Genomic DNA, 27990 nt, shown 5'->3' with positions numbered 1-27990 from the left:
ACATGGTGAAACCCTATCTCTACTTGTGTTAGCGTGCTCCTATAGTCCCAGCTACTCAGGGTCTGAGATGGGAGGATTGCTTAAGCCCAGGAGGTTGAGGCTGCAGTGAACCATGATCATGCCACTGCACTCCAGCCTAGGCAACACAGTGAGACTCTGTCCCAAAAAAATAAAATTACAGTGGTAAATTCTAAAAAAAGAAATAAAATGAAAATGTATATCAAAAAAATAATTAAATAGAAGAGTGAACACCTGAAAATTCACCTGCTAAGAGTCATTATGCTGGAAAATATGACAGCATGATCATTTCTGGGCATATTTGAAAAGGGTTCCCAAACATCACAAACTCGTTGCAAAAAAGTTGCAGTTTGCTCCAGTAACAGTAGCATGATGATCACTCTCATGAGAGTGGCTCCTGTGTCATAAAAGACCCCAGAGAAGAATATCTTGAAAGCCTCCAGTGAAATCCATTTAGGATACTGAAAGAATGGAATTTGATTTGTGCATCCTCTTTTCATTATTCCATAGTTCCCCATGAACTGAAAGGAGAATCCAGGAGACTGGTAAAATATTTCAATACCTCTTTAATCACACTCTGAATTTGTATAATAGTATGGCTCATTACTGTGGATGTAAGATGTGCAATGGTTCTTTATTCTCTCCACCATCATTAAGGCAGGGGCAGAAGTAGGGATAAAGTTTCTCCATGAAAGTATTACTGAAGGTGTAAATGTGAGTCATGGTTTTAGCATTGTAGAAGGACACCTGCCCTCCTTCATAATCCAGGTATATGCCCACCTTGTCGAGGTTGTTAGTCAGTGCCAGACTGCAAGAAGGCAAATCCAGAGCCTTTAGATCAGTTTGGTTCCTTAGTCTTAAAAGCCAGAATCCTTGCTCAGGAGTTAGAGGACAGCTGCCCTTCCGAATGATGGATTCTCTGACAACTCCAACTGTCCATTTTGTCTTCTTTGCTACTTCTACTTCCCAGTACCACTTTCCAGAGGTGAAGCCTCTTGAGCCCAGCACAGCCACACTTGAGTCAAACCTCTCTGGATCATCAGGCATTACCTTCTTAATGTCACCATGCCAGACGCTCGTTTGGCTTTTGGAGAGCACCAGATTTGGGTGAGCTGTTTTAGGGTCCAGAGTTAGTGGAGATAGGCCTAGTAAGAAAATAAAAGAAAGCAGAGCATGGGAGAAAAGGGGGTAAACACAAATTCCCACAGTAAAAGATAGTATTTCATATTCAATAGTACTTTATCTCCCCATACACATAGACTCTTAGACAGGCAAGCAATTACTTATATGCTTTTTTTTTTTTTTTTTTTTTTGAGGCAGACACTGTTGCCCAGGCTGGAGTGCAGTGGTGCGATCTCGGCTCACTGCAACCTCCGCTTCCTGGGTTCAAGCAATTCTCATGCCTCAGCCCCCCAAGTAGCTGGGATTACAGGTGTGCGCCACCACTCCTGGCTAATCTTTGTAATTTTTTAGTAGAGACAGGGTTTTGCCATGTTGGCCAGACTGGCCTCAAACTCCTGGCCCCAAGCAACCCACCTGCCTAGGCCTCCCAAAGTGCTGAGATTACAGGCATGAGCCACCGCGCCTGGCCACTTACGTGCTTTTTATTGTTTGGGTATCCATGTTACTATATTCTAGACATTTTTATATTTAGGGTAAAAATCAGGGTTTACTCGGCAGTAATTTATGCTCTACTAAAGGAAACAATACAAATAATATAAACCTATACTAATAAATAGAAGAAAATACAAATGCCAAAGGGGTAAAAATTAGGTAAGGATGTTCTAGGAAAGCTTTCTGAGGAAGGTAAGTATTCAGTTATATATGAGAGATATATTTAGGATGTTTTGAATAAATGGAAAGAAAGAAATGGATTAAAAACAGTCCCCTGCGTGGAAGAGAACACAAGAGCTTGCCTGTTAGACACAGGCAAGACTGAACTAATTGGTACAGAGTTTAGAGGACAATAGTGAGAGGTTTATTTTGGTTTAACAGATAATGAGATTTTTGAGATCTAGAGTGGTTTATATCATTGCTGCTCATAATGTGGTCCACATACCATGTGGTTAACAGTCTGGGACAAAGATAGTATAGAAATTAAGAGTAAACTTTTAGAAACTTTCATAGCAAATTGACAGTAATTTTATGTCAGTTGAATCTAATAATTACAAAATTGGGCTTGTACTTTATAATCTTTGCTTTTTATAATTTTACTTTTTCAAGTAATTTATATTGTATTCTACAAAATATCAGTCCATGACAGATTGAGATTTTTTTAATTGGCCCTTCATCACAGATAATTTTACAAGCATTGGTTTAGACAATTCAAAGGGCAGCAGTATAAAAAAGAATATCTAAACTAAATGAAGAGAGGTTGAAAGCTGACCAGCAAGAGGATGACACAAATTCCAGATGTGAGATCATTGGACCTTGACATGAAATTTGATAAAGGAGACATAATAGCTATGTGTGTTCACACCATGGACACAGATACATATATGCATGCATTTGTTGTTATTGGATTTATTTATTCCTGGAAGCAAAATCAATCTGGTTTCTCTCTCTCTCTCTCTCTTTTTCTTTTTTATTGAGTTAGAGTCTTGCTCTGTCCCCCAGGCTGGAGTGCAGTGGCACAACCTCGGCTCACTGCAACCTCTGCCTCCTGGGTTCAAGCAATTCTCCTGCTTCAGCCTCCCGAGTAGCTAGGATTACAGGCATGCACCACCAAGCTCAGCTGATATTTTTTGTAATTTTAGTAGAGACAGGATTTCACCATATTGCCCAGGCTAGTCACGAACTCTAGTCTAACTCTATCTTCTCAGAAAAGCCAGAGTCTTTTCCATTATCCCAGGGACTTCTCTTTCCAACAAGAGGATTTGAAGAATTAAGAATCTTGAATTTTTCCATATAGGCTAAATCTCTATCCCCTTACATATCCCCCTTCACTTTGGGTTGTTAATCTTTCTGATGTGTTTTCTTTGGAAGTACCATAAAGACTTTTTAGCAACGTTTTGGAATCCCAGTCTGCTCTCTTTGCTAAGCCTCTGACAAATCTCTAGCTAGTTTAGCCTGCATTGGCTCTGAAGATTCCTATGAGTCAGCTTTTTGTCCTCTCTTTCCTTCTCATGCCATATTCATATAACGAAAAGTTCTGTCAGCTCCACCTTCAAAATATATCTTGTGCCCAAACACTTCTGACTACTTCCAGAAATATCACTGGCCTGGAACTACTGCAATAGCTTTTTACTCTTCTGTTTCCTGACTTGTCCATCTGCACCCTATTCTACACATACCATGAATGAGATAAAGCCATTTCCCTGCTCAGCATACTCTTATGTTTACCATCACATCTGAGATAAAATCCAGAGTCCTTACAGAGGAAAAAAATGATTTACCGACCTCTCTACTTCATCTCCTACCACACTCTCCCTCATTTACTTTGATTCATCCATCCTTGCCTTTTGGCAGTTCCTTGAACGTAATGAAGATCATTCCTACTTCAGGGTCCTTATAGTTTCTTCCCTTGTCCTAGAATGCTTTTCCCCATATAGTTCACTCCACATTATTTGGGCATTTGTTCATGCAAATATTTTAAATTGAAAAATTCCCTAAGCTAGAGTAGGCAAAATACAACCAACAGGTCAAATCTGGCCTACTGCCTACTTTGTAGGTAAAGTTTTATTGGAGCACATTTATGTTGTCTGTAGCTTCTTTTTCACTACAAGAGCAGAGTTAAGTAGCTGCAACGAAGACCATACACCTGCAAGGCCTAAAATATTTACTCTTCAAACCTTTACAGAAAAGTGCCAGCTTCTGCTCTAAAGCAACAGCCTAATTTATAAGGCTGGCAGAAAAGGAGAATATATGGATCTACAAAATAAGCAAAGACTTAGAAATAAAAAGTATGGAATATATTTTACAAAGGTCTGACCACAGTTACCATAGAAAAACAATTTCCCACTCTGTATAGAGGGAGAGTATATGGATAAATAATACATTATTAATAAATAGTCATATATTAAATAAATCTCATTTGGTTTTCTTGACGTAAAATTATACCAAAAATTTAAAAATCAGTTTGCACTTTAAAAGATTGCTAGAAGTGAAGTTTGGCTTTACAGAGCAAAGTATACAGGAAGAAAAACTCTGTCATACCAAGCCAGCTACAATTTGCTGAGCAGAGTAACACAGAGGAGGGAACATCACAGAAACTTATGAACATCTACAAAGGGATTCTCTCAAGGCTGTGGCTGAGTACTAATCTGCACATGCATGCAGTGAAACTCGTCAAGGCCAGAGAAAGAACCTCCAGAAATCAGTAGACTGAACAATTTCTGGAGCTCACACAAGGCTGGGAATAATTTTCAATCTTGCCAACCAGAATGGAAAACTGTCAATATGTCAACACCAGGTAGGGTAATCAGAAGGGTATATTACTTTAGAAAATGGGCTAAGTTAGCTCTAGATTAAAGGCTGCTCTTGAGCCACTCTAACTAGGCTTTATTTAAGCCTCAAAAGGAACAAAATGATGTCATACCATGTTAACTGCATGCCAGAGTTAAATTCAATAGAACTGAAAGAACTACAACAAAATCCAGCAAATATAAAATTCACCAATATGAATTCATCAGTACAAACAATATGAAATTCATCATATTTGTCATCCAGTAAAAAATTACTAACCAGAAGAGATAAATCTCCAGGGTAGCAAAATTTCAAATAATTTACATTAATACGCTACCCTCAGGGAGAGGGAGCATAACTATCCCCTCCTTAAGCGTGGGCTGTGCACAGTGACTGCCTTCCAAAGTATACAAGTATAGAAGGAGGGAAAAAGAGTACAGTGGAGAAACCTGACAGACACTTCCTCAGCCAGGTGATTAAAGTCAACATCAGTAGTCATAAATCATGTTGACAGTATGAACACTTAATGTGATGTGATGACAATGGCACTTTAATGCTACTGTCTTCCTCTCCCAATTAATAACCCAAATTTTATGAGGAAAACATCAAACAAATTGCAATAATGCAGCATCCTTACAAAATATATGACCAGTACTCCTCAAAACTGTCTTAAGTCATAAAAAATAAGGCAAGTCTGAGAAACTGTCACAGCCAAGGGGCACCTAAAGAAAATGACAACTTAGTGTAATGTGGCATCTTAGATGGAAACCTAAAACAGAAAAATGACATTAGGTAAAAACTAAGAAAATCTAAAGGAACTATGGATTTCAGTTAATAATGTATCAATTTTGGTTCATTAGTTGTTAAAAATGTTTAAGATGTTAATAATAGAGAAAACTGAGGATGGGGCATATAAAAAACTCTATACTATCTTCTCAGTTTTTCTGTAAAATTAAAAAATCTAAAAGTGTCCTAAAAAATAAAGCCCATTAAAAAGAAAAAGATTACTAGCCAGACAAAGCAGCAGGAAAATATGACTCTCAGGAGAACAATCAAACAATAAAATCAGGCCCAGAAATGACAATGATGATAGAATTAGCAGACAAGGACATTAAAACGGATAAATGTCTTCCATTTTTTCAAGAATGTAGAGGAAGGCATGAACATGGTGAGAAGATATAAGAAAGATATAAAAAGACCCAAATGAAACTTCTAGAAATGAAATGAAATGTATATAAAATGAAAATATCTTGAACAATATTAACAGGTTAGACCGTGCAGAAGAAAAGATGAGAACTTGAATAACGATAGAAACCATTTAAAATAAAGTATGAGGCGAAAAAAGGCTAAAAAAATACTGAATATCGATGACATGAGACAACTTGACAATATCAAGTTGTCTAAAATATGTAAAATTAGACTCCAAGAAGGAGAGGAGAAAAGGGGTTGGTAAAAAAGTATTTGAAGAAATACCAGCTGATATTATTCCAAATTTGATGAAAATTATAAACCCTTAGATCCAAGAAGCTCAATGAAGTACAAGCAGAATAAATACAAAGAAAATCACACCAAGACCCCGTATAATCAAATTAATGGAAGCAAGTGACAAAAAGCAAGTCCTAAAATTAGCCAAAGAGGGCTGGGTGCGGTGGCTCACGCCTGTAATCCTGGTTCTTTGGGAGGCTGAGGTGGGCAGATCATGAGGTCAGGAGATCAAGACCATCCTGGCTAACATGGTGAAACCCCATCTCTACTAAAAATGCAAAAAAATTAGCCGGGTGTGGTGGCGGGCACCTGTAGTCCTAGCTATTTGGGAGGCTGAGGCAGGAGAATGGCGTGAACCCAGGAGGTAGAGCTTGCAGTGAGCCGAGATCGCACCACACTCCAGCCTGGGTGACAGAGCGAGACTCCATCTCAAAAAAAATAAATAAAAATAAATTGAAAAGGCAAGCCATGGAGTGAGAGAAAATATTTAAGAAACATATATCTGATAAAGGATTTGTATCCTTTGCAACTTAATTATACAACAATTTAACAAAAATATAGACAAAAGATTGAACACAACCAAAAAAATATATGAATGGCAAGGAAGCACGTGAAAGGATTCTCAACAGGATTGCTCATTAGGGATATGCAGCTGGGCACCACGGCTCATGCCTGTAATTTCAACACTTTAGGAGGCTGAGGTGGATGGATCACTTGAGGCCAGGAGTTCAAGATCAGCCTGGCCAACATGGCAAAACCTTGTCTCTACTAAAAATACAAAAATTAGCTAGGCATGGCAGTGCACGCCTGTAATTCCAGCTACTGGGAAGTCTGAGGCACAAGAATCACTTGAGCCTCAGAGGCAGAGGTTGCAGTGAGCTGAGATGCACCACTGTACTCTAGCCTGGGCATCAGAGTGAGACTCTGTCCCACCCTCCCACCAAAACAAGAGATATGCAAATTAAAACCACAATAAGATACTACTATACATTGAATAAAATGGTTTAAGTTAAAAAGATTGACAATATCAAGTTTTGAAAAGGATATGGAGAAACTGGGATTTTCATTAATTGCAGGATGGATAAAACTACCATGGACTACCCCAGGTCCATCATCTGGGAAGTGAATAAGTAAACTGAATAAATAATCATGATTATTGATACATGGAACAACATAAGTGCTCAAAAAGCATTATGCGGCCGGGCGCAGTGGCTCACACCTGTAATCCCAGCACTTTGGGAGGCTGAGGCGGGCGGATCACGAGGTCAGGAGATCGAGACCATCCTGGCTAACAGGGTGAAACCCTGTCTCTACTGAAAATACAAAAAAATTAGCCGGGCATGGTGGCGGGCACCTGTAGTCCCAGCTACTCGGGAGGCTGAGGCAGGAGAATGGCATGAACCCTGGAGGCAGAGCTTGCAGTGAGCAGAGATGGCACCACTGCACTCCAGCCTGGGCAACAGAGCGAGACTCTGTCTCAAAAAAAAAAAAAAAAATTACGCTAAGTGAAAAAAAACAGACACAAAACACTACATAATGTATGCTATCACTTAGACAAAAATTTAGAAAAGACACATTTAAAGTGAAATAAAACATGTCAGTGAATGTTAGAGGCTGAGAGTAAAAGGAAGAGATTGATTTCAAAGGGGCATGTAGGAACTTTTTGGAGTGATAAAAATCTTCTATATTTTGATTATGGAGAGGTTTACCTAAGTGTATATATACACATCAGAACTCATCAAATTATGCCCTTAAAATTGGATAATTTTACTCTATGTTAACTATATCTCAGTATAGTTTATTTTTCTTCAATGTCAATTACCTGGAAAAATTTGTGATTTTTTCATTAAATCAGGGATATATTTGTGATTTCTCATTAAATCAATAACCATAAACAATAATAATAATGATGAGTCTATGAATTCTATAAAAACTCTATTTAGAATTTTATTTCTATAAAGATTTTTATTTAGAACTTTATTTGATGTTCTTGAAATGCCATGTGTGTTATTTTGTCTTGCTCAGTCCTTTGGTATCTACAGGAACACAAAAACTTAGTGTCCTTCTTAGGTATGTTTATTTAAATTATTGGTTTTCTTCTGAAGCACTGAAGATCTAAACAATCTTCTAAAATGTGCTATGCTATGAACATCAAGCACAAAAGAAACTGTAAAGACCCAGTGTACATAAAAAGAGTATGTTCAGAAACCTCCTTCTTCAGAGAAGTCCCTGGGATTCATATAGCTGATTTAGCAAAACAAGATAAAATTTTGGCTGTTGCCACATTTCATAAATCAGTCAAAATCATACGCTAAGAAGTAATCCTGATATCAAACTCATATCTATTTACCAGCACAAAGTCATAAATTCTTAGGTCATGGCACTAGAAGAAATTCAGTCATACCAACTAGCCTCCTTTTGGCCAAACTGTACCCCTTCCCTATCCCAGACTGTAAAAACTTAATTAGGGCCACAGAAGAGGTCCCACAGATTAAACATAGATTAGGAGCCTCAAGAACCAATAGTTACTATCCACTGATACCTGGGCAGAGAGTGTCCTGCATTTCCCTCCATACCATGTACTGGATAGGACCTTTGTACTGGCCCAGGTTCAGCTTTCTGGAAATAAGCTCTCTGGTTGCCAACATCCTCATTCCTTGCTCCAAGCTGCAGGGGACATAAATCATTTATCATTAGACATCCTCCAGAGACTCAAGGAATGATATTAATAGTACCATAGGGAAACACTTACCTATCTAAGAGAGTTGTGATGTCCTACAAGAAAGGAGAAAGAGAGACATCAGATGCCTGTTCATCAACTCTCAAAATTTCTTTGGTGATACCAGCCACCGCCAGAATTTGTGCAGATGGTCCCCAACTCATCTCTACCAACTTCTTTCATCCTTCATACACTTTTTCTAATCTTCATCCCTGATCCTAACCCAGGTTAAACTGATCTTTTGCTCTTTCTAGAGTTCCCTTCTACAGGGAGCAAGACAGAAGCCAATAAGACAATACTTAAGGTTAAGCTATCTTTACCTATACTTTCAAATAGTCTCAGAAGAAAAACACATTAGGTATCCCGGTCCCAAGGCCACTTTTCCTTACTCTAGCTAATTAAACTTCTGAGTGCTGAGATGGTAACCAATGCTTCTTTAGAGGTGAAGCTTAAGAAAGCAAAGGTTAGAAAACAGCTTTTCAGACAGGTCAACTTATGATTGCTGAGAGCCAAAGATACAACTCAGGCTGCAACATTTTTATTTTTGAGAAATAAAGCATCAAGATCTTTATGGAAAAATATTAAACCATTACTATATACTATTATTAATGGAATTTTAAAATCGTATTTCCTAAGAGGATGAAAGTAAAGCTTTCTGCTGTGCATATAGCTGAAGCAGCCTCCTCCTTTTCTTCCAGAGAACCTTAAAAGCACTATAACAGTTTTGTTTTGTTTTGTTTTCCCTGGATGTGAAAAGCCACTTCTGCATTCTTTCCAAACCTCTTCCCCCCTCTAGGTAGGAAGGTACCCATAATTATATCGGTGTGGATTCTCACTTTGAGAAAGTCGAAGGAGTTCTCTTGTTCCATCTTTGCCTGAATGCTCACCAACATATCCTTGGCTAAGAGACATTTCTCCTGAAGCTGGCTCAGATTCAGCTCCATCTCCTCATTCAAGGCTTTCCCCTCTTCCCGGAGTTCAGTTAAAATGTCCTTTTCTTTGCTGTGCAGGAACTGATGCAGCTTTAGAAACTCCATGGACACATGTTGCTGCAGATGTAGCTTGTTTTCCTGGAAACCTCCATGATTATCACCATGGTTATTGCAGAGACTAGTGCTTGGGGATGGGGGCCCACACCACCAACACTCACATACTTGGTAAATACCATCACAGAAAAATGCATACAAATGGCTACTGAATATCAAATTCAATCATACCAAAATGAGCCCTTTGGGAGACTTACTCCTTTTCCAACTAATTTAATAGTTCAGGATGAAATAGGCAAAAGTGACCTCTAGTTTCCTATTGCAGTACTGAGGTGGTAACCAATGCCATATTAAATAAGACTGTGGAGTTAGTCAAACATTCTAGAATGAAAGATAATACCCTCCTAGATTGGTAATCCAAAAGCTGCCAAGTGGTACTGTTAGACTGGGGGTATTGAGAGGCTGGAAGAACTGTCCTTACCTAGAAATCAGAACTGGGGGAATGCCACTGTTACACTTGCAGCTTTTTCCTTGGGTGACCTCAACATCCTCACAGTTAAACTATTTGACATCCTGGCTTCTCAGTTCCTCATTTTCCTCATTTCTAGTGATTTCCACATTTATTGATTCATTCCTATAGTCTCACCTAGGATTTTATCACCCCCAGCAATTGCATCATCTCCAAAATAACTTTTTATGCACCAGGCTCACTCAGATACTCCTATTGCAACAATTATTGGATCTCCTTGAAACCTCCTATTCACCGATCCCTCCATTTCTATTCAGGAACTTCTACCTTCGTGTCCTCTCTTATCTAGCTTGGATCCCATGGTCCATAATTATTATTACACCCTTAAGATAGTCTTGGCTGGGCACAGTGGCTCATACCTGTAATTCCAACACTTATGGAGGACAAGCTGGGAGGATTGCTTGGAACAGGAGTTCAAGACTGGGCAACATAGTGAGACCCAGTCTCTCCAAAAATAAAATAATTAGCCAGGTGTGGCAAACTAGTCCCAGATACTCAGGAGGCTGAGGTGGGAAGATCTCTTGAGCCCAAGAGTATGAGGTTACAGGGAGCCCATATCCACCTCATCAATATCATCTTGCTTAGCATGTTCCAGCTTTATTGGCCTTTTCTCTGTTTAACATAGCAGCTAACTTTCCATCTCAGGACTTTTCCATATACTCTTTTCTATTCCTAGAACATTCTTCTCCAGGCTACCTCCTTCATATCCCCATTCACCCAGTTCACTTGGATAAGTTACTTATCCTTCAATTCTCAATTTTTAATAAGTGACTTCTTCAGAGAACACCCCTCCCCCAGTCTAGATTATGTTCTCCATTTATATGCTATCATCATACCCTATACTTTCATTTATAGTACTTATCACAGTTGTTATTTTATTATTACTGGTGGGATTATTTAATTAACAGCTGTCTCCCATCCCCAATATCTAGTATTATGCCTGACCCACTCAATAAATATTTGTTAAATGAATGAATGAATGCTCACACTAATAGGAACTTTTACAACAGGAACAAGATTTTCTGAAGACATCATTACTTCCTATATCCTTCTTCTTTCCCTGAGTCTGCATATTTTTTTCTTCCAGATGCCAAATACCTGAGAAAGCTCTTCTCCATAGAATAATGAATAAAGAAACAGAACTTCCAATTTAGCAACCCCAACCTAGGGACTGGTTTGCCACATCTCTAGCTATTAATGTTGTCCTAGAGTGCCTATGAAGTTAAAAGTGCAGACAATAGCTTTATTTAGTTTGGAGGAAGCTAAGAAAGATCAAATCAGCTGGGAAAAGCCTATGACCTTAGAGACCTAGTCCAGAGGTGTCTGGTTATAAACTCAAAGGAAATAAAGGTATTTCTTTGGACATAGCAATCTTTAGTGATTGATTTTTTTTCTGATAAGTTCCTTTTTTTTTGCCATAGATAAAGCCAAAGACCAGACACATTTCAACCCCACGACAGTCACCTGGTGACTGAACCATCAAAAAGATCAGCATATTAGGGGAAAGGTTAATCTGCTCTGTTGATCAGCTATTAGGAACCTACTCCACCACCATATTCCTTTCCACCCTACAGACTCAGTTTTCCAATTCTATAGCCTAGGTACCATTTAGTGTGTTGATAATATATGTTAGGCACCTTTGTACCCATAGCTGAAGTTACATGGAGGGTGTGTTCCAGTTCTATCTCATAACCCTTCTTTCTTGCTCCTCACCTTGTGAGCAGCAATAGCTTCCTTCTGCATGTTCCTCAGGGACTGAAGCTCCTTCAGAGTTGTCTCCAGTTGACCCTGTTGGATGGCAAGCTCCTCCTGGGAATACCAAATAGAATTAACCCAGACTAACTCCGGAGATGAAGGACCATAAAGGACATCTTCCCCAAGGCCCCAGTGTGCAAGAAAAAAGCAAGCTCTTGCTGCAAAAATCTTCCCCTTCCCCTGTATCATAGTTCTTATCTCGTTCAAGAATTGTGAAAAAGAAAAGAAAAAATAAAGGCCGGGTGTGGCAGCTCACATCTGTAATCTCAGCACTTTGGGAGACTGAGATGGGAGGATCACTTCGGCCCAGGAGTTTGAGACCAGCCTGGGCAACATAGTGAGACCCCATCTCAAAAAAAAGAAAAAAAAAGAATCATGGAGTAAATTACAGCTTAAAACTTAGTTTTTCTCTCTTAGTAGTTAGCTACAGGGGTTTGAAGAAGGGAATAGAACTCTACACATTTTCCACTCTAGTTATATACTGTTCTCAGCATCTATCATTTTACTTGTGTTGTTCTCACTAGGAACATTTGTTTCTTCCTTCTGCCCTTCCAAATCCAAATGATTTCCCAGTTCAAGTCCTTTCCCTTTCTTTCACTATATGTCTCCTATTTCATCTTTCTCTAATAGGCTCAGAAATTCTAAACCCTTAAGAATTACAAATGTGACAAAATTTAACTTTCAACAGGAGGCTATCTTATATTGCTTCTGTTGTTTTCTTCATTTTAAACTTAACCAAATGTTGAATTTTTTATAACAAGAATATCTTATCTATCTATATTCTACACAGTGTTTAGCAGAGTGCTACCATGGCATAGTTTAGGTACAGATTTGATTGAGGGAGTAAGCCAGGACTCCTCCACTGTTCCTTTCCTATAAGCAGCAACTCTAGAAAAAGAACTTTGCAAGATACATTGTACTTTCTGAGCCATCTGGGCTTTCTAATCATCATTTGAATAAAGGGATGGGGTTGGAAGAAAGAAGAAGCCCTATAAAATATTTTTCCTAGTTTTTCTAAGGGATTGTTCAAGGCCCAGGGCTCACCCACCATGAAGAAACGGACAGCATCAGAGATTTGCAGGAACTCCTTAGACTGCCCCACAGACAACCGAGCATCCTTGCATTGAAAGCAGATCAGTTTCCCATCTGGTTTACTGAACAGTTTCAGGTTCTCTCCATGCTCTGGGCACTGTGGATGGCCCTTGAGTAAGGGTAACTTCTTAATCTTCTCTACCAACTTGTCCAGTACAAGGTTGAATGTACAGTTGCTATACTGACATAGCATCTTACACTCAGGACAGAATGTTTCCTTTGCTTGCAGCCTCCAAAAGTCTTGGATACAGGCTTGACAGAAGTTGTGGCCACAGCTTAGCATCAGTGGGTCTCGGAACCAATCATTGCACAGTGGGCAGTGTAGCTCCATAGTAATATCTTGTATCACCACTTTAGAGGGTAGGTGGGTGATTGAATCATTCATTTCAACATAGTTGTCTGGATCGATGTTGGAGGAGGGGTTGGAGGATACCTTTAGAAAAGAACAGCTAAAATGAGTTTATCTTTCTTGTTGCCCATTTTAACACTCCAGGATGATGGCTCCATTCCTAAAGGAGCTGAAAATTGGTACAACTAAAGTAAAAGCACATAATCTCTCCTTTGAAAGTGAACCAGTAACTTGAGTGTTTTCTGAAATTATAGCGTATGATGCTATTTAAACTTTAATAAAGAATCAAGGCAGAGGAAGAAACAGTACTAAATCAAAGAAATGTACTTTATTGTACATCTCTCTCTTTACCCACTTTCCCCATGTGTCTGTTGAAAGTTTTATTTTTCAACTTCTGCTCTACTAGTTATTACCTTTATTTTATTTTTGTTTTCTAGAAATTATATACAAAGAATTGGAAAATCAATCAGATTCTTCAGTCAGTAGTATTATATCATCAACCATCCAGGGTCCCCTTCACTCCTTTTTAAAAAACACATTTCAGGCCAGGCTCATGGCTCTCGCCTGTAATCCCAGCACTTTGGGAGGCCAAGGCGGGCAGATCACGAGGTCAGGAGATTGAGACCATCCTGGCTAACACAGGTGAAACCCCATCTCTACTAAAAATACAAAAATTAGCTGGGTGTGGTGGCAGGCGCCTGTAATCCTAGCTACTTGGGAGGCTGAGGCAGGAGAATCAGTTGAACCCGGGAGGCAGAGGTTGCAGTGAGCCAAGACCACGCCATTGCACTCTAGCCTGGACAACAACAATGAAACTCCGTCTCAAAAAAAAAAAAAAAAAGAATGACCAACAATGAACTGAGCCTAAGAAATCCACAAGACACTATCAAACAGACATAATAAGAATTCCAGAAAGAAAGGAGGAAAATGCAGAAAGAATGTTTGAAGCAGCCGGGCGCAGTGGCTCAAGCCTGTAATCCCAATACTTTGGGTGCCGAGGCAGGTGGACCACCTGAGATCAGGAGTTAGAGACCAGCCTGGCCAACATGGTGAAACCCTGTCTCTACTAAAAATACAAAAAATTAGCCGGTCATGGCGGTGGGCACTGGTAATCCCTGCTACTCGGAAGGTTGAGTCAGGAGAATTGCTTGACCAGGGAGGTGGAGGTTGCAGTAAGCTGAGATCACGCCACTGCACTACAGCTTGGGCAACAAGAGTGAAACTCTGTCTCAAAAATATATATATTTGAAAAACTAATGGCTGAAAACTTCCAAAATATGATGAAATTATACATCCAAGAAGCTCAACAAACTCCATGCAGGATAAATTCAAAGAGATCCACAATGAGACGCATTATAATTGAAGTGTCCAATGACAAGGAAGGAATCTTGAAAGCAGCAAGAGAGAAATGACTCTTCACATACAAGGGATTCTCAGTAAGATTACTAGCTGATTTCTTTTCAGAAAATATGAAGGCCAAGAAGCAGAGAGATGACATATCTGAACTGCTGAAAGAAAAAAACTGTTAACTAAGAGTTCTATATCCAGCCAGGCACAGTAGCTCACACCTGTAATCCCAGCACTTTGGGAGGCCAAGGTAGGCAGATCATTTGAGCCCAGGAACAACATGGCAAGACCCTGTTTCTACTTTTTTTTAATTAAAATTTTTTAAAAATAAAGAATTATATATTCATGAAAAGAGGAATTAAGACATTCCCAGATAAACAAAAACTGAAGGAGTTGTCTAGTAGTTTTAATCTACAAAAAATGCTAGTAGATCTGCTCTAGAAGAAATGCTAAAAGGAGTCCTACATGTTGAAATGAAAGGAAACTAGGAAGTATCTCCAAGCCATATAAAGAAGTAGAGACCAGTGAAAAAATAGTTACATAGATAAAGTCCAATATTGCAGTTTTTGGTTTCTAACTCCTCTTTTTCCCCTATTCAATTTAAAAGACAATGCACAAAACAATAGTTATGTGTGTTAATGGATATGCAATGTATAAAGAGATAATTGGTGATAATAACAACAAAAAGGAGAAAACAGAGCTGAAAAGGAGCAGAGTTTTTTTGGTAAAATTTTTTGCTTTGTACTATTAAAACTAAGCTGGCATTAATTCACCCTTGATCGTTATAAAGTTGACTAATTATAACCCCCTGGGTAAATACTAAAGAAAAAACTACTAAGCAATATAAAGAAAAAGAAAAGAGAAGAATCAAAATGTTATGCTAGAAAAAAATCAATCACAAAAAAGGGAAGTAATGAAGAAATTTAGAAACAAAAAAGCACATATAGAAAATAAATAACAAAATGGCATAGGTAAGTCTTGCTCTATCAGTAATTACTTTAGATGAAATAGATTAACTTCTGATTAAAAGGCAGAGATTAGGAAAATGGATAAAAATAATATGACCCAACTATAGGCTATCTACAGGAGACTCACCTTAGAACCAAATACACAAACAAGTTGAAAGTAAAAAGTTGGAAAGATAATCCATACAAATAGTTACCCAAAAAAGATGGAGTAGCTCTACTAATATCAGGTAAAATAGACTTTAAGATAAAAGTTGTTAAACTTGTTACAAGAATACAAAGAAGGACATTATCAAGGATATGATATAAAGGTCAGTCCATCAAGAAGATAAAACAATTATAAACATATACACACCCAACAACAGAGTCTCAAAATACATGAAGCAAAAAGAGACAGATTTGAAGATAGAAATAGTTCTACAAAATCATACAAAATATCTCTGACTACAATGGAGTGAAACTAGAAATCAATAACAGAAGGAAAACTGGAAAATTCATAAATATGTGAAAATTAAACAACACTCTTAACTAATTGGTCAAAGAAGAAATTATAAGTAATATTAGAAAATACTTTGAGATGAGTAAAAACAAAAATACAGGCTGTGCACAGTGGCTCACACCTCTAATCCCAGCACTTCGGGAGGCTGAGGCAGGCCAATCACTTGAGCTCAGGAGCTTGAGACCAGCCTGGGCAACCTAGTGAAACCCTGTCTCTACCAAAAATATAAAAAGAAAAAAAAAATAACTGGGCATAATGGAACATGTCCATGGTCCCAGCTACTGGGGAGGCTGAGGTAGGAGGATCACCTGAACCCAGGAAGTGGAGGTTGCAGTGAGTCAAGATCACAACTACGCACTCCAGCATGGGTGACAAAACAAGACCCTGTCTCAAAAACAAACAAACAAACAAAAAAACACAGCATGCCAAAACTTATGGGATACAGTGAAAACAGTGCTAACAAGGAAAGTTATAGCTATAAACACCTACATCAAAAAAGAAAGACCACAAATCAACAGTCAAAATTTTCCCTAGAACTAGAAAGAGAGGTACAAGCTAAACCAAAGATAGCAGAAGGAAAGAGTAAAGAATAGAGGCAGAGCATGGTGGCTCATGCCTGTAATCCCAGCACTTTGGGAGGCCAAAGCAGAAGGATCACTTGAACCCAGGAGTTTGAGACCAGCCTGGGCAACACAGTAAGACGTCATCTCTACTAAAAATTATAAATAATAATTTTTTTAAAAGGCCAGGCATGGTGGCTCATGCCTGTAATCCTAGCATTTTGGGAGGCCAAGGTGGGCAGATCACCTGAGGTCAGGAGTTCAAGACCAGCCTGGCCAATGTGGTGAAACCCCATCTCTACTAAAAATACAAAAATTAGCTGGGCGTGGTAGCGAGCACCTGTAATCCCAGCTACTCGGGAGGCTGAGGCAGGAGAATTGCTTGAACCTGGGAGGGGGAGGTTGCAGTGAGCTGAGATCATGCCATTGTACTCCAGCCTAGGCGACAGAGCGAGACTCCATCTTAAAAAAAAAAAAAAAAAAAGGGTAGGTGTGGTGCATGCACCTGTAATTCCAGCTATTTGGGAGACTGAGGTGGGAGAATCCCGTGAGCCCGGGAGGTCCAGGCTGCAGTGGGCCATGATTGTGCCACTGCACTGTATAGCCTGGGCAGCAGAGTGAGGCTGTGTCTCAAAAAAAAGGCAAAAGAAAAGAAACAAAATAGAGAATAGAAAAACAATCTACTAAAAATACAAAAAATCAGCTGGGTGTGGTGGCAGGCACCTGTAGTCCCAGCTACTTGGGAGGCTGAGGCAGGAGAATGGCGTGAACCCGGGAGGCAGAGCTTGCAGTGAGCCAAGATCGCACCACTGCACTCCAGCCTGGGTAACAGAGCGAGACTCCATCTCAAAAAAAAAAAAAAAAAGAAAGAAAAATTAATGAAATAAAAATGCGATTCTTTGGAGGGAAAATCCACAAAATTTAGAAACCATTAAGTAGACTGATAAAGAAAAAAAGAGAGAAGATTTAAATTACTAAAATCAGAAATGAAAGTGGGTAAATTAGTACAGATCTTACAGAAATAAAAAGGATTATAAGAAACTATGAACAATTGTATGCCAACAAATGAACAACCCAGATGAGATGGAAAATTTCCAGAAACACACCAACTACCAAAACTGACTCAAGAAGAAACAGAAAATCTGAACAGACCTACAAAAGTAAAGAGAGTAGATCAGTAATCAAAATCCTCCCAACAAAGAAAAGCCCAGGACCAGATGGTTTCACTGGTAATCCTGCCCACTATTTAAAGAATTAATATCAATCCTTCTCAAACTCTTCCAAAAAAATAGGAGGGAACACTTCCTAATTCATTCTGTGAGGCTAGCTTATCTTGGTCCTAAAGACAGATAAAGACATCACAAAAAACAAACTATTTTTAGTTTTCTTTTTGCAAAAGAGTGAAAAGACAACTCACAGAATGGAAGAAAATATTTGCAAATCCTATACCAGAGAAGGTCTATTATCCAGAATAAAGAACTCTTACAACTCAATAGCAAAAAATAAACAACCCAATTTTTAAAATGGACAAAGGACTTGAATAGACAATTATCCAAAGAAGATAAACAAATGACCAAAAAGCACATGGAAAGATACTTAGTATTACTAGTCATTAGGAAAATTCAAATTGAAGCCACAATGAAATACCACTTCACACTCACTAGTATTGCTATAATTTTTTAATGGAAAATAATAAGTATTGGTGATACAGAGAAATGGACTCTTGTACATTGTTAACTGAGAACATAAATTGGTGCAACCACTGTGGAAATCAGTTTGGCAGTTCCTCAAAAAATTAAACAAAAAACTACCATAAGACAGACCTACCAATTCCACTTCTAGGAATATACCCAAAAGAACTGAAAACAGATATTCAAACAAAAACTTGTACATAAATGTTAATAGCAGCACTATTCACAATAGGCACACGTGGAAGCAATCCAAATGCACATTAATGAATGGAAAAGTGTGCCATATTCATACAATGGAAGATTATTCAGTCAGAAAAGGGAATAAAGTATTCATACATGCTACAACATGGATGAACCTCGAAAACATTATGCTAAGTGAAAAAACCCAGACACAAAAGGTCACATATTACACGATTCCATTTATATGAAATATACAGAATAGGTAAGTCTATAGAGACAGCAGATTGTTGGTTGCCAGGGCTGGAGAGAAGGAGATATGGGGAGTGACTGCTCATATCACTGGAAGTGACTGGGCATGGGGTTTCCTTTTGGGAGAACAAAAATGTTTTGAAACTAGATAGAGGTGATTATTATACACCATTGTGAACGCACTAAATGCCACTGAATTGTACATTTTAGAAGATTAATTTTATGTTGTATGAATTTTACCTCAATTTTTGAAAAAATGGAAGCTATAGGCCAAGCACGATGGCTCACGCCTGTAATCCCAGCACTTTGGGAGGCAAACGCATGTGGATCGCTTGAGCCCAGGAATTTGAGACCAGCGTGAGCAACATGGTGAAACCCTGTCTCTACCGAAAAAAAAAAAAAAAAAAAAAAACTGGGTGTGGTGGCACGTGCCTGTAATCCCAGCTACTCGGGAGGCTGAGGCTGGAGAATCGCTTGAACCTGGGCTGTTAAGGCTGCAGTGAGCCTAGATCATGCCACTGCACTCTAGCCTGGGCGATGAAGTAAGACCCTATCTCAAAAAATTAATAATACTAAATTGAAGCCATTTGACTCCAGAGCCAGAATTTTTTTTTTTTTTTTTTTTTGAGACAAAGTCTCACTATGTCGCCCAGGCTGGAGTGTAATGGCATGATCTTGGCTCACTGCAACCTCTGCCTCCCAGGTTCAAGTGAGTCTTCTGTCTCAGACTCCCGAGTAGCTGGGATTACAGGCATGCGTCACCATGCCTGGCTAATTTTTTGTATTTTCAGTGGAGACAGAGTTTCACCATGTTGGCCAGGCTGGTCTCGAACTCCTGACCTCAAGTGATCCCCCCACCTTGGCCTCCCAAAGTGCTGGGATTACAGGCATGAGCCACCACGCCCAGCCCAGAGCCAGAATTTTTATACTGAATAATATCCTGCTTTGCAGAATGCTATATAATGCCTTCCAGGGTGGGCTACTATTTGATGAATAGCCACCAGAAGTGGCCACCAGAAGTGGCTTCAATCTCAGTGCCTAAAGGTCTAATGGTGTAAATAAACATTCAGTGATGGCAGCTTTGTTTCTATGCCCATACTTCCTGGGTCATAGAAATGAATAACACAGAGGCTCTGCCCATGAGCTGCTCACATCTGGACCTCCACTACATTTATGGGACCAGAACAAAGTGCAACTAGAAGTCCCTAGCTTCTATTTTTCAACTTGCATATCATCTTCCTCTGAAGGATAAAAAACTTAAATATAGACAGAAGATATATTCTGAGGCAAAATCCCTGAGAGTTTGTCCAGAGGTTACTCTTCTGTTCTTGAGAGGAAAACTGGAGCTCAGAGGAGTACAAACTTGCTCTGACACTCAAGTCATTGGTGGAATCAGGGAATTCAAAGAACTCTATCCTGAAGGCCAGAGCGATTTCCATCTGCTATATGTCCACTTGATAATTGGAGTATCCAGAACTGCTCTGTTCCTCATTCCTAACCCTGCCCATTCCTAGTTAGAAGTTTATATTTACCTCTCCTTATGGGCTTAGTTTCCCTTATATTCAGATTTATTCTAGCCAGGGGAACATGGCTAAACATTCTTTGCCTCATGATCAAATTCCATTCTCATTAATAACTATTTATATTGCCCTCATTCCATATCTAGATTCTCACTTTTGTTGTCAAAATGCTTTTGATTGAGTCTGTAGCCCTTTGCTCCAGTTTCTCACATAGCCTGTGTTCCCCATTGCTGATGCCTGATCTCCCCAAACCTGGGTCTTCCCTGTCTGGACCTAATATGGCCATCTTCTCTTTGAATGTTGCCTTTCAACCATTCTCTGTAGCCTCTTTTTCTGAAACTCCTATCACACAGATGTTGACGCTTCTCACTCCAGTCTTTATTTCTATTAATTTCTTTTTCGTATCTTCTAACTCCATAACTTTCTGTGCTTTGCTTTGGACATTTTCTCCCATTGTTGTTTTATAGATGCTATTTATTTTGTATTTCTCTAAACATCTTTGAATGAGGTGAGTTCTTCCTGAATCAGCTATTTAAAAGAGACTTGTATGAGGATGGAGTCAGGGTTATATTTGAGGCTATTTTCTTTATAAAACAATGTTTGCATGGATTCTTTTTTCCCCATGATCAACACTGCAGGGTTGTTTGCAATGCAGAGTCTCTCTCCTCCATTCTACCTCAGCAACAGACTGCTTTCTGAAACTATGGCATATTTGTCCTTGTTCAACTTCACCTTTTCCATATCTCAAATCTGTGTAACAAATGGGTTACTCCAGCTTAAGCCTGCTTGCCTGTTCTGTTTGTTCTGTACTAGGGCTTGTGGGTCGTGGCCAACAGGATGGGGTACTTTCTTTGGAAAAGTACCACCTCCCTTCATGTAAGGTCTGCTTCCCTAAGCATCCTTTCTCACATTCCTGCTTGACTTTCACTATATTTGGCAGTCCTTTCTCATAGATTGTAGTCCAAGCTATTTGATGTCTCTAGTTTCATTGCAAATTATTTATTTTTCATTCTCCTTGTGGTTTTTGACTTAAAGAAGGATGAGTTTCTAAGAGAAGGGAGAAAATTGGTTTTTAATCCACCATTTAAAAACTAATACTTAAATTGTTTTTGACACTTTAACATTTCTATATACTTAAAGAAAGATTGTGTGTGTGCGTGCACGCACGCTGGGAGTGGACAGAATATTTCAAATGTCCTCAATATATGAATTTGACTAGATTGGGTAATGGACTTTCAGCATTAATCAGTGTGGATGCCTTTCCTGAAAGATAACAAATTAAATTTACCTCCAGCCCACAGGAATGGGAATGCAAAGCCAATGTTTAGCAGTGTTATAGAAAATACTATGTGCTATTCTTTGCACACTTGAGTTTTAAACTAAGATTGATTCCTAATACCTGCTAGATGCCTTAATCACAGTAGTTGTCATTCCCATAGTACATGCTAAAGGTTAGGCCTACACACAGCGGGTGGCCTCCACTCCCTCTCTTAGGCCACAGATGGGCTTCAAAATTATTTCATAGGCTGTCCAGCAATCCAAGACATGACCTAATACAAAAACATGATCCGGCAAACCAGAACTTCTCAAGAATTTGAACCTTTAAACAAAGGGAGAATCCAGAAGTCGAAAGTAAGAGCAAAAGCTTAAAGACTGCCATGAGGTAGAGCTTAGGACTTGAAAGAGAAAACAGAATAAAGGAGATGAATTTTAAGTCAGAAGAAATGCAGAGATGCAGGGTAGAGAGAGTCAGTTAGTTGGTAGAGATGAGAATTGTAGAGAGAAACAAATGTGGAGAATGGCTGTATTATGTTAACCACAGCACTATCCTTTGGTTCTTCCTGGATTTCTGTGCGTAGCAGGATGCCTTGCTCAACAAATGTTTATCCTCAAAGTAAGTGAAGTTACCTCTTCACTTAAGGTAACTTGTCTGAATTTCTGCTCTTGTAATGGACCCTCTACCATAGCACTCTGTTGAAATTTTTTCTCATGGTGCTGAGGTAGAGTTTACCAAACACTCTTTAATAACCTGTAAATCTCTGTCTTCCTTGACTTATTTAACATTTCCTTTGGCCCTTGTAATACAATAGTGTCCTAGTTCTTCCACCTCTGACCACTTTCTTCTTACCAAGTGAGCCATTCATTCCCATACCTTTATATACAGTCTGTAATAAAGATAACTCCCAAATCTCTGAGCCCACAACTGGGGTCCTTGAGAATCAACCTGACTGAAACGGAACTCATATTTCTCCCTAAATCAGTTCCATCTCTTGACTTCCCTATTTGTATTTATTGTACCATCAATCTCCCAGTTTTGAAATCTGAGTTATCTTTAGATATTTTATTCAATTCTTTCTTCCCTATCATCTAATCAGTTGCAAAGTCTAATTATTAATAATAATTGCCAACCCTCCTCTGCCTCCAAAATCTTCTGGTGTTTTTCATAACCTACCAAAATAAGGTTTTTAGATTTTTTTAAAAAGGGCCTCAGAATTTAGAACTCTCTATAACATGTCGAAAAGTCATATTTCTAGTCTTATTTCCCATGGTTTTATTGTACAATGAAAATTTTTAATTCACCTTCCTTTTACATATTAATAATTTACTAAAGATTACATTAACCAAAAGATAACAAAAGCTTTTTTTTTTTTTTTGAGACGGAGTTTCACTGTTGTTGCCCAGGCTGGAGTGCAATAGCACAATCTTGGCTCACTGCAACCTCTGTCTCCCGGATTCAAGTGATTCTCCTGCCTCAGCCTCCCAAGTAGCTGGGATTACAGGCATACGCCACCACCCCGGTTAATTTTGTATTTTTAGTAGAGACGGGGGTTTCTCCACGTTGGTCAGGCAGGTCTTGAACTCCCGACCTCAGGTGGTCCACCCGCCTCAGCCTCCCAAAGTGCTGGGATTACAGGTGTGAGCCACCGTACCCGGCTAACAAAAGCTTTGTAAAAAGATGGCCATTCTTTGTACTAGGCTGAATGGGCAATTCTGTGGAAGAGAAGAGAAAAATGTCTGTTTATTTTCCACCCCCTCAATATGTGCTTAGAAGACCAAATCTAGGGTAGGGTATGGTGGCTCATACCTATAATCCTACCACTTTGGGAGGCTGAATCAGGAGGATTCCTTGAGGCCAGGAGTTTCAGACCAACCTGGGCAACGTAGAGAGATCCTGTCTCTATTTTTATAAATTAAAAAGAAGACCAAACCCAGAAAAATATGCCTATCAGGGAATACACAAGTTCAAAAAAAGACTGCATTTTAAGCCAGTCAGAGCTGTCTCAAAAGCTTTAAAAAGAGATATATTCTGAATAAGATAAAACTTGTAGAAGAATATGACCACTTGAAGGTAATCTAGGAGAAGGAATACATACCAGCGTCAGTTTGTAATCCTAGTGAATGTCACTCAGGAATTTTATTCCATGTGTTTTTAAAGTATATTTAAATTATATAGCGGTTACCAAGGCAGGGCAAAGAGGAATGGGAAGTGACTGATAATGGGTATGGAATTTCTTTTGGGGATAATGAAAATGTTCTGGAATTAGATAGTGGTGATAATTGTACAACTTTGTGAATATGCTAAAAACCACTGAATTGTAAGCTTCAAAAGGGTGAGTTGTATGATATGAAAATATATTTAATGTTATTAATTGTTGATATTATGTGATTGATTGGTTTTATATGGTTAATTCATCTTGCTAGCTGAGGGTTTGCCAATTCCCCTGACTTTCAATAATATATCCTTTTCTGTAAAACAAGGGATTAATTATATTAGCTAATATTTACTGAGCATTCACTGTGGAAGAGGATTTACATACATTATTTCATTTAATCTCAGAACAACCCTATGAAATAGGTATTATTACCACATATTTTAGGAAAACTGAAGCTTAGATTGTTTAAAATTTCTTCCCAGAGTCACAATTATTAAGTAGTGGGTCCCAGATTTGAACTCTTTATTTGACCCCAAAGCCTATTAACCATTGAGTCAGCAGAGAGCCCATCAATATGTTTTGTGGAATTGAATTTATTAAATGGATCAAATTTGTGAGGCAAAATATCTGCAATAACTTCCTACTGCTCTAGAGGGAGCTATAGAATTGGAAACCAAAGGAGATTCTAAAATTTCTGGACCTGGAAATCTTTCAGGAAACACATCTACTGCCAGCCCCTTTTAGGGGAAGAAGTCTAACCTTAAGGCAGAGAGAGAGAAACTCGAGTCAGGAATTGATATTCATCCTTATAAAGCCCTGGCTGGCAGGAATCACTTTATAAGAAAGCACATCAGCAGGTCGCGATGGCCCAGGCCTGTAATCTTAGCCTCACTTTGGGAGGCCAAGGCAGGAGGATCACCTGAGGTCAGGAGTTCGAGACAAGCCTGGGTAACATGGTGAGACCCCCATCTCTACTAAAAAAAAAAAAAAAAAAAAAAAAAATTAGCCAGGCGTGGTGGTGCGCCCCTGTAGTCCCAGCTATTTGGGAGGCTGAGGCATGAGAATCACTTGAATCCTGGAAGCGGAGGTTGCAGTGAGCTGAGATGGTGCCACTGCACTCCAGCCTGGGCAACAGAGTGAGACTCTGTCTTAAAAAAAAAAAAAAGAAAGAAAGAAAGAAAGTATGTCTCTTCCTCCTTCAGTTCACTGTGCACATTCTCAAAGAGCAGAGAAAAGGCAAAGAGCTATGAAGTCCATGGAAGCTTGCATAAGAAATCCTTAATTTTTACCAGAGATTTTTTTTTTCCTGAGAAGTTTTGTGTTGTAAATTTTTGAAATCATGGTTAAGATATCTAAGGAGAGTTCATTTGTTGCTTTTCAACCTTTATTCCTTCAAAGTAATTTTTAAACTTTGATAGGCAGATTTTATGAAGAATTAACTTTGAGAGCAGAAAAATACAATTCATCCACAGAGACAAACTATATAGCACAGCCAGCTTAAACCTAAGAGCAAGACACACTCCTGCTTCACAAGTCATGCCATTTTCACATAAGAAGGCAAGATTCTGAACTTTCTGATTTCTTGGAGTTTCCCAGAGTTGAAAGAAATTTTAAGCCATTTAATTCACTCCTTTCCAACCTCTGCCTGAACATCTGAAGTAATGGGAAACTCACTATCACACAATTTTTTTACTATTATGGAAAAGTGTCTATTTTCACTGACTTGACCTTAAAGTAATAAGAATATTGTAGGTATAGGCAATAATGTTTATGTTTCCCCTAGAAATTATAAACAAAATGCTTATAGCCCTGTTTGCTTCAATAGCTAAGAACGGAGATGAGTAACAGCAAACCTAAAGGTCCTATGATAGAGGAAATTAGAAACTGATCTTAATGATTAATATAATGAAATTAAACTTTATAAGAAGTGGAAACTGGTGGAAATGGATGATAACTCAGGATTCAAGGGCCCCTGTGTCAACGTTTCTTGTCGATGAATTTTAGTGAGTTTTTCAAGCTTTCACGTAGAAAATAGCATTTTCTTTTTTCTGACAATCAGGAAAACACTAAGTTCAGAAGAACATAACTTCCTTTATTTTAGCTCTGAAGAGGTCTTAAAGGAAGGAATTCAATTAAAAATGTTTACTATCTGAGTATCAACTCTGCCTTAAATATAAAATAATCAAATGTGAAGGTATTGTAAGCAAACCAAGTTATACATAATAATTTTTAAAACTAAAACAAATAAAATGATTACATTGATAATGAAAGTAAATTTTGTATAGTATATAGTTTAATTTTTCTCAAAATGTTTTGGTGGATTTCATTACTTTCCTACCAGCTTCTCTAGTCTAAATTATCAGTTATTCCAAGGCCTGGAGAGAGTATAGTAGCTACCAGCTGTCACAAGTTAAATACTTCCCTTCATGAATTTCCTTTTGTGCTCCCAAATCCATATCCTCTTCTATGATCCTGTTTTCCACACTATTCCTAGAAGCCCTGCTAAGTAAAAAAAAAGGGTCACTTGCCTCCATGAAGCTTCAGCCCACCAAGGGGCAGAGGCAGGCACTTGAATCAGAGCTCAGCAGGCCCAGGATGGCTGCAGACCAGGAGTCAGGGACCTTTTAGTTTTCAAGGAATGGGCTCAGAGCATGACGAAAGGAAGAAAAGTTCAGGAGCTGGAGAGAAGCGGCAAGGCCAGAGTGAGGTCTGGCAGATTCCGTGACAGTTTGTCAGTTGACTTTGATCATCATTTGCTTAAGAGAAAGAGAAACCCTCATTAGAATACCGTACCTGCCCAACTTTTCTTTTGTAGGAGACAAGGGCAGCTCATTTAGATTCGAGTTAGTAGTCTAATCTTAAGGTTCATAGCTCCCCATTTCTGGAGTAAGGATGCTCTATGAAAGAGGAAATACATGTCAGCAGCAGCCTGTATTAAGCCTAACTCATGAAAAATAACCACCTCACCCCTGTTCATGGTCCCATCACACCATCAAGACACCAGCTGAGTGGCTTTAATAGAGAGCTGGTTCACCTCTCATATTCCAATGAAGCAGCCCTGACTTTATCTCTGAGACAGTAACACAGGCCTGGAAAACACCAGTCCCTAAGAAAGCAGGATGAAAAAAGCTTCATTTCATACAGCTTTCTTCAGCAGTTTTAGCTCGCAGAGAGATGTATCAACACTGTGCTCCTGAGTGACTTATAAAGAGCCAACATAGAGCCAAACAGTTTTTCTTACAGTAATTCCTCTAACTCAATATGATTTCTTGCACGTCTAGCTCTTGCCTAGCTGTCCAGACTTAATGACCACAGCTCTTTCCCCGGTGTTTGGGATGGCCCAAATATGTCACGCTTCTGCAGCTTTGTATATGTTGTCCCTTCGGATGGGAGTTTCCCTTCCCCCACACCCCCGTCATTATCTCTTTACTAAACTCTTCCCTAACCACCCCCTCATCCCCAAACCAAGTTTTACCCACTTCCCTGTCTCTTGTAGAAGATATTTTGCTGGCTCTATACCAGAGGTTACCAACCTCAGCCATATTGATATTTTGGGCCTGCTAAGTCTTAAGTTAGAGGGGCTGTCCTGTGAATTTTAGGATATTTAGCAGTGTCTCTGGCGTTTACACACTAGATGCCTGTAGCCACCCCCTCCCTCTCCAGTCATAACAAAAATGTCTCCAGGCATTGCCAAATATCTCCTGGGGGCAGGGGTTGGAATCACTCCCCAGTTGAGAAACACAGCTTTACTCCCTTCCTTCCTTCTTTCCTCTTTTTTTCTTTCTCTTTCTTTCTCTCTCACTCTTTCTGTTTTCTTTCTCCCTTTCTTTCTCTCTCTCTTTCTCTTTCTTCCTTTCTTTTTCTTTCTTTTTTCTTTCTTTCTCTCTTGCTCTCTTTTTTCTTTCTTTCTCCGTTTCTTTCTCTTTCTCTCTTTCTCTTTCTTTCCTTCTTTTCTTTTCTTTTTTCTTTTCTTTCTGACAGGGTCTCACTATGTTGCCCAGGCTGATCTCAAACTCCTGAGCTCAAGCTGTCCTCCCACCTCAGCCTCCCAAAGTGCTAGGATTACAGGTGTGAGCAACACCACGCCTGGCCTAGTTTTACACATTTCTATAGCACCCTAGATCTTTGTACATGTGGCTTTAACAGAGCGTATTCTAATTGTTTGATTGCATGTCTGCCCCTCCACTAAGTTGTGAACAACCGCAGGA

At 39.0% G+C, this 27990-nt stretch overlaps 1 protein-coding gene across 4 annotated transcripts; it reads right to left on the bottom strand.

Annotated features, from left to right (window-relative positions):
- Nucleotides 1-566: 566 nt before the first annotated feature.
- Nucleotides 567-26538, bottom strand: TRIM69 (tripartite motif containing 69). Of its 4 annotated transcripts, none has more exons than XM_054451930.1 (7): nucleotides 26311-26538; nucleotides 12945-13421; nucleotides 11855-11950; nucleotides 9463-9696; nucleotides 8660-8682; nucleotides 8450-8574; nucleotides 567-1163 (listed from the first exon to the last, which is right to left on the bottom strand). In XM_054451930.1, the coding sequence occupies exons 1-7, from the start codon at nucleotides 26314-26316 to the stop codon at nucleotides 622-624; spliced, it is 1503 nt and encodes a 500-aa protein (XP_054307905.1). In that variant the 5' UTR covers nucleotides 26317-26538; the 3' UTR covers nucleotides 567-621. The 4 variants fall into 4 exon arrangements, with proteins under 4 accessions (XP_054307905.1, XP_054307906.1, XP_054307907.1 ...); XM_054451931.1 differs by having other exon boundaries at nucleotides 9514-9696; nucleotides 26311-26532; XM_054451932.1 differs by lacking the exon at nucleotides 9463-9696 and having other exon boundaries at nucleotides 26311-26532.
- Nucleotides 26539-27990: the final 1452 nt, after the last annotated feature.

This window comes from Pongo pygmaeus, chromosome 16, assembly GCF_028885625.2.
Source record: "Pongo pygmaeus isolate AG05252 chromosome 16, NHGRI_mPonPyg2-v2.0_pri, whole genome shotgun sequence".
NCBI classification, from domain to species: domain Eukaryota; kingdom Metazoa; phylum Chordata; class Mammalia; order Primates; family Hominidae; genus Pongo; species Pongo pygmaeus.
The sequence above is the reverse complement of the archived record's forward strand: the minus strand, read 5'-3'. Positions and strand labels throughout refer to the sequence as shown.

Bases quoted from the DNA above. Each gene is read 5' to 3' on its own strand.
- TRIM69 (XM_054451930.1), bottom strand. The intron at 8,683-9,462 runs GTGAGAATCCAC...CCTTTCTTGTAG, and splicing joins ACTCCTTCGACTTTCTCAAA to GACATCACAACTCTCTTAGA. The intron at 8,575-8,659 runs GTAAGTGTTTCC...TGTCCCCTGCAG, and splicing joins ATCACAACTCTCTTAGATAG to CTTGGAGCAAGGAATGAGGA.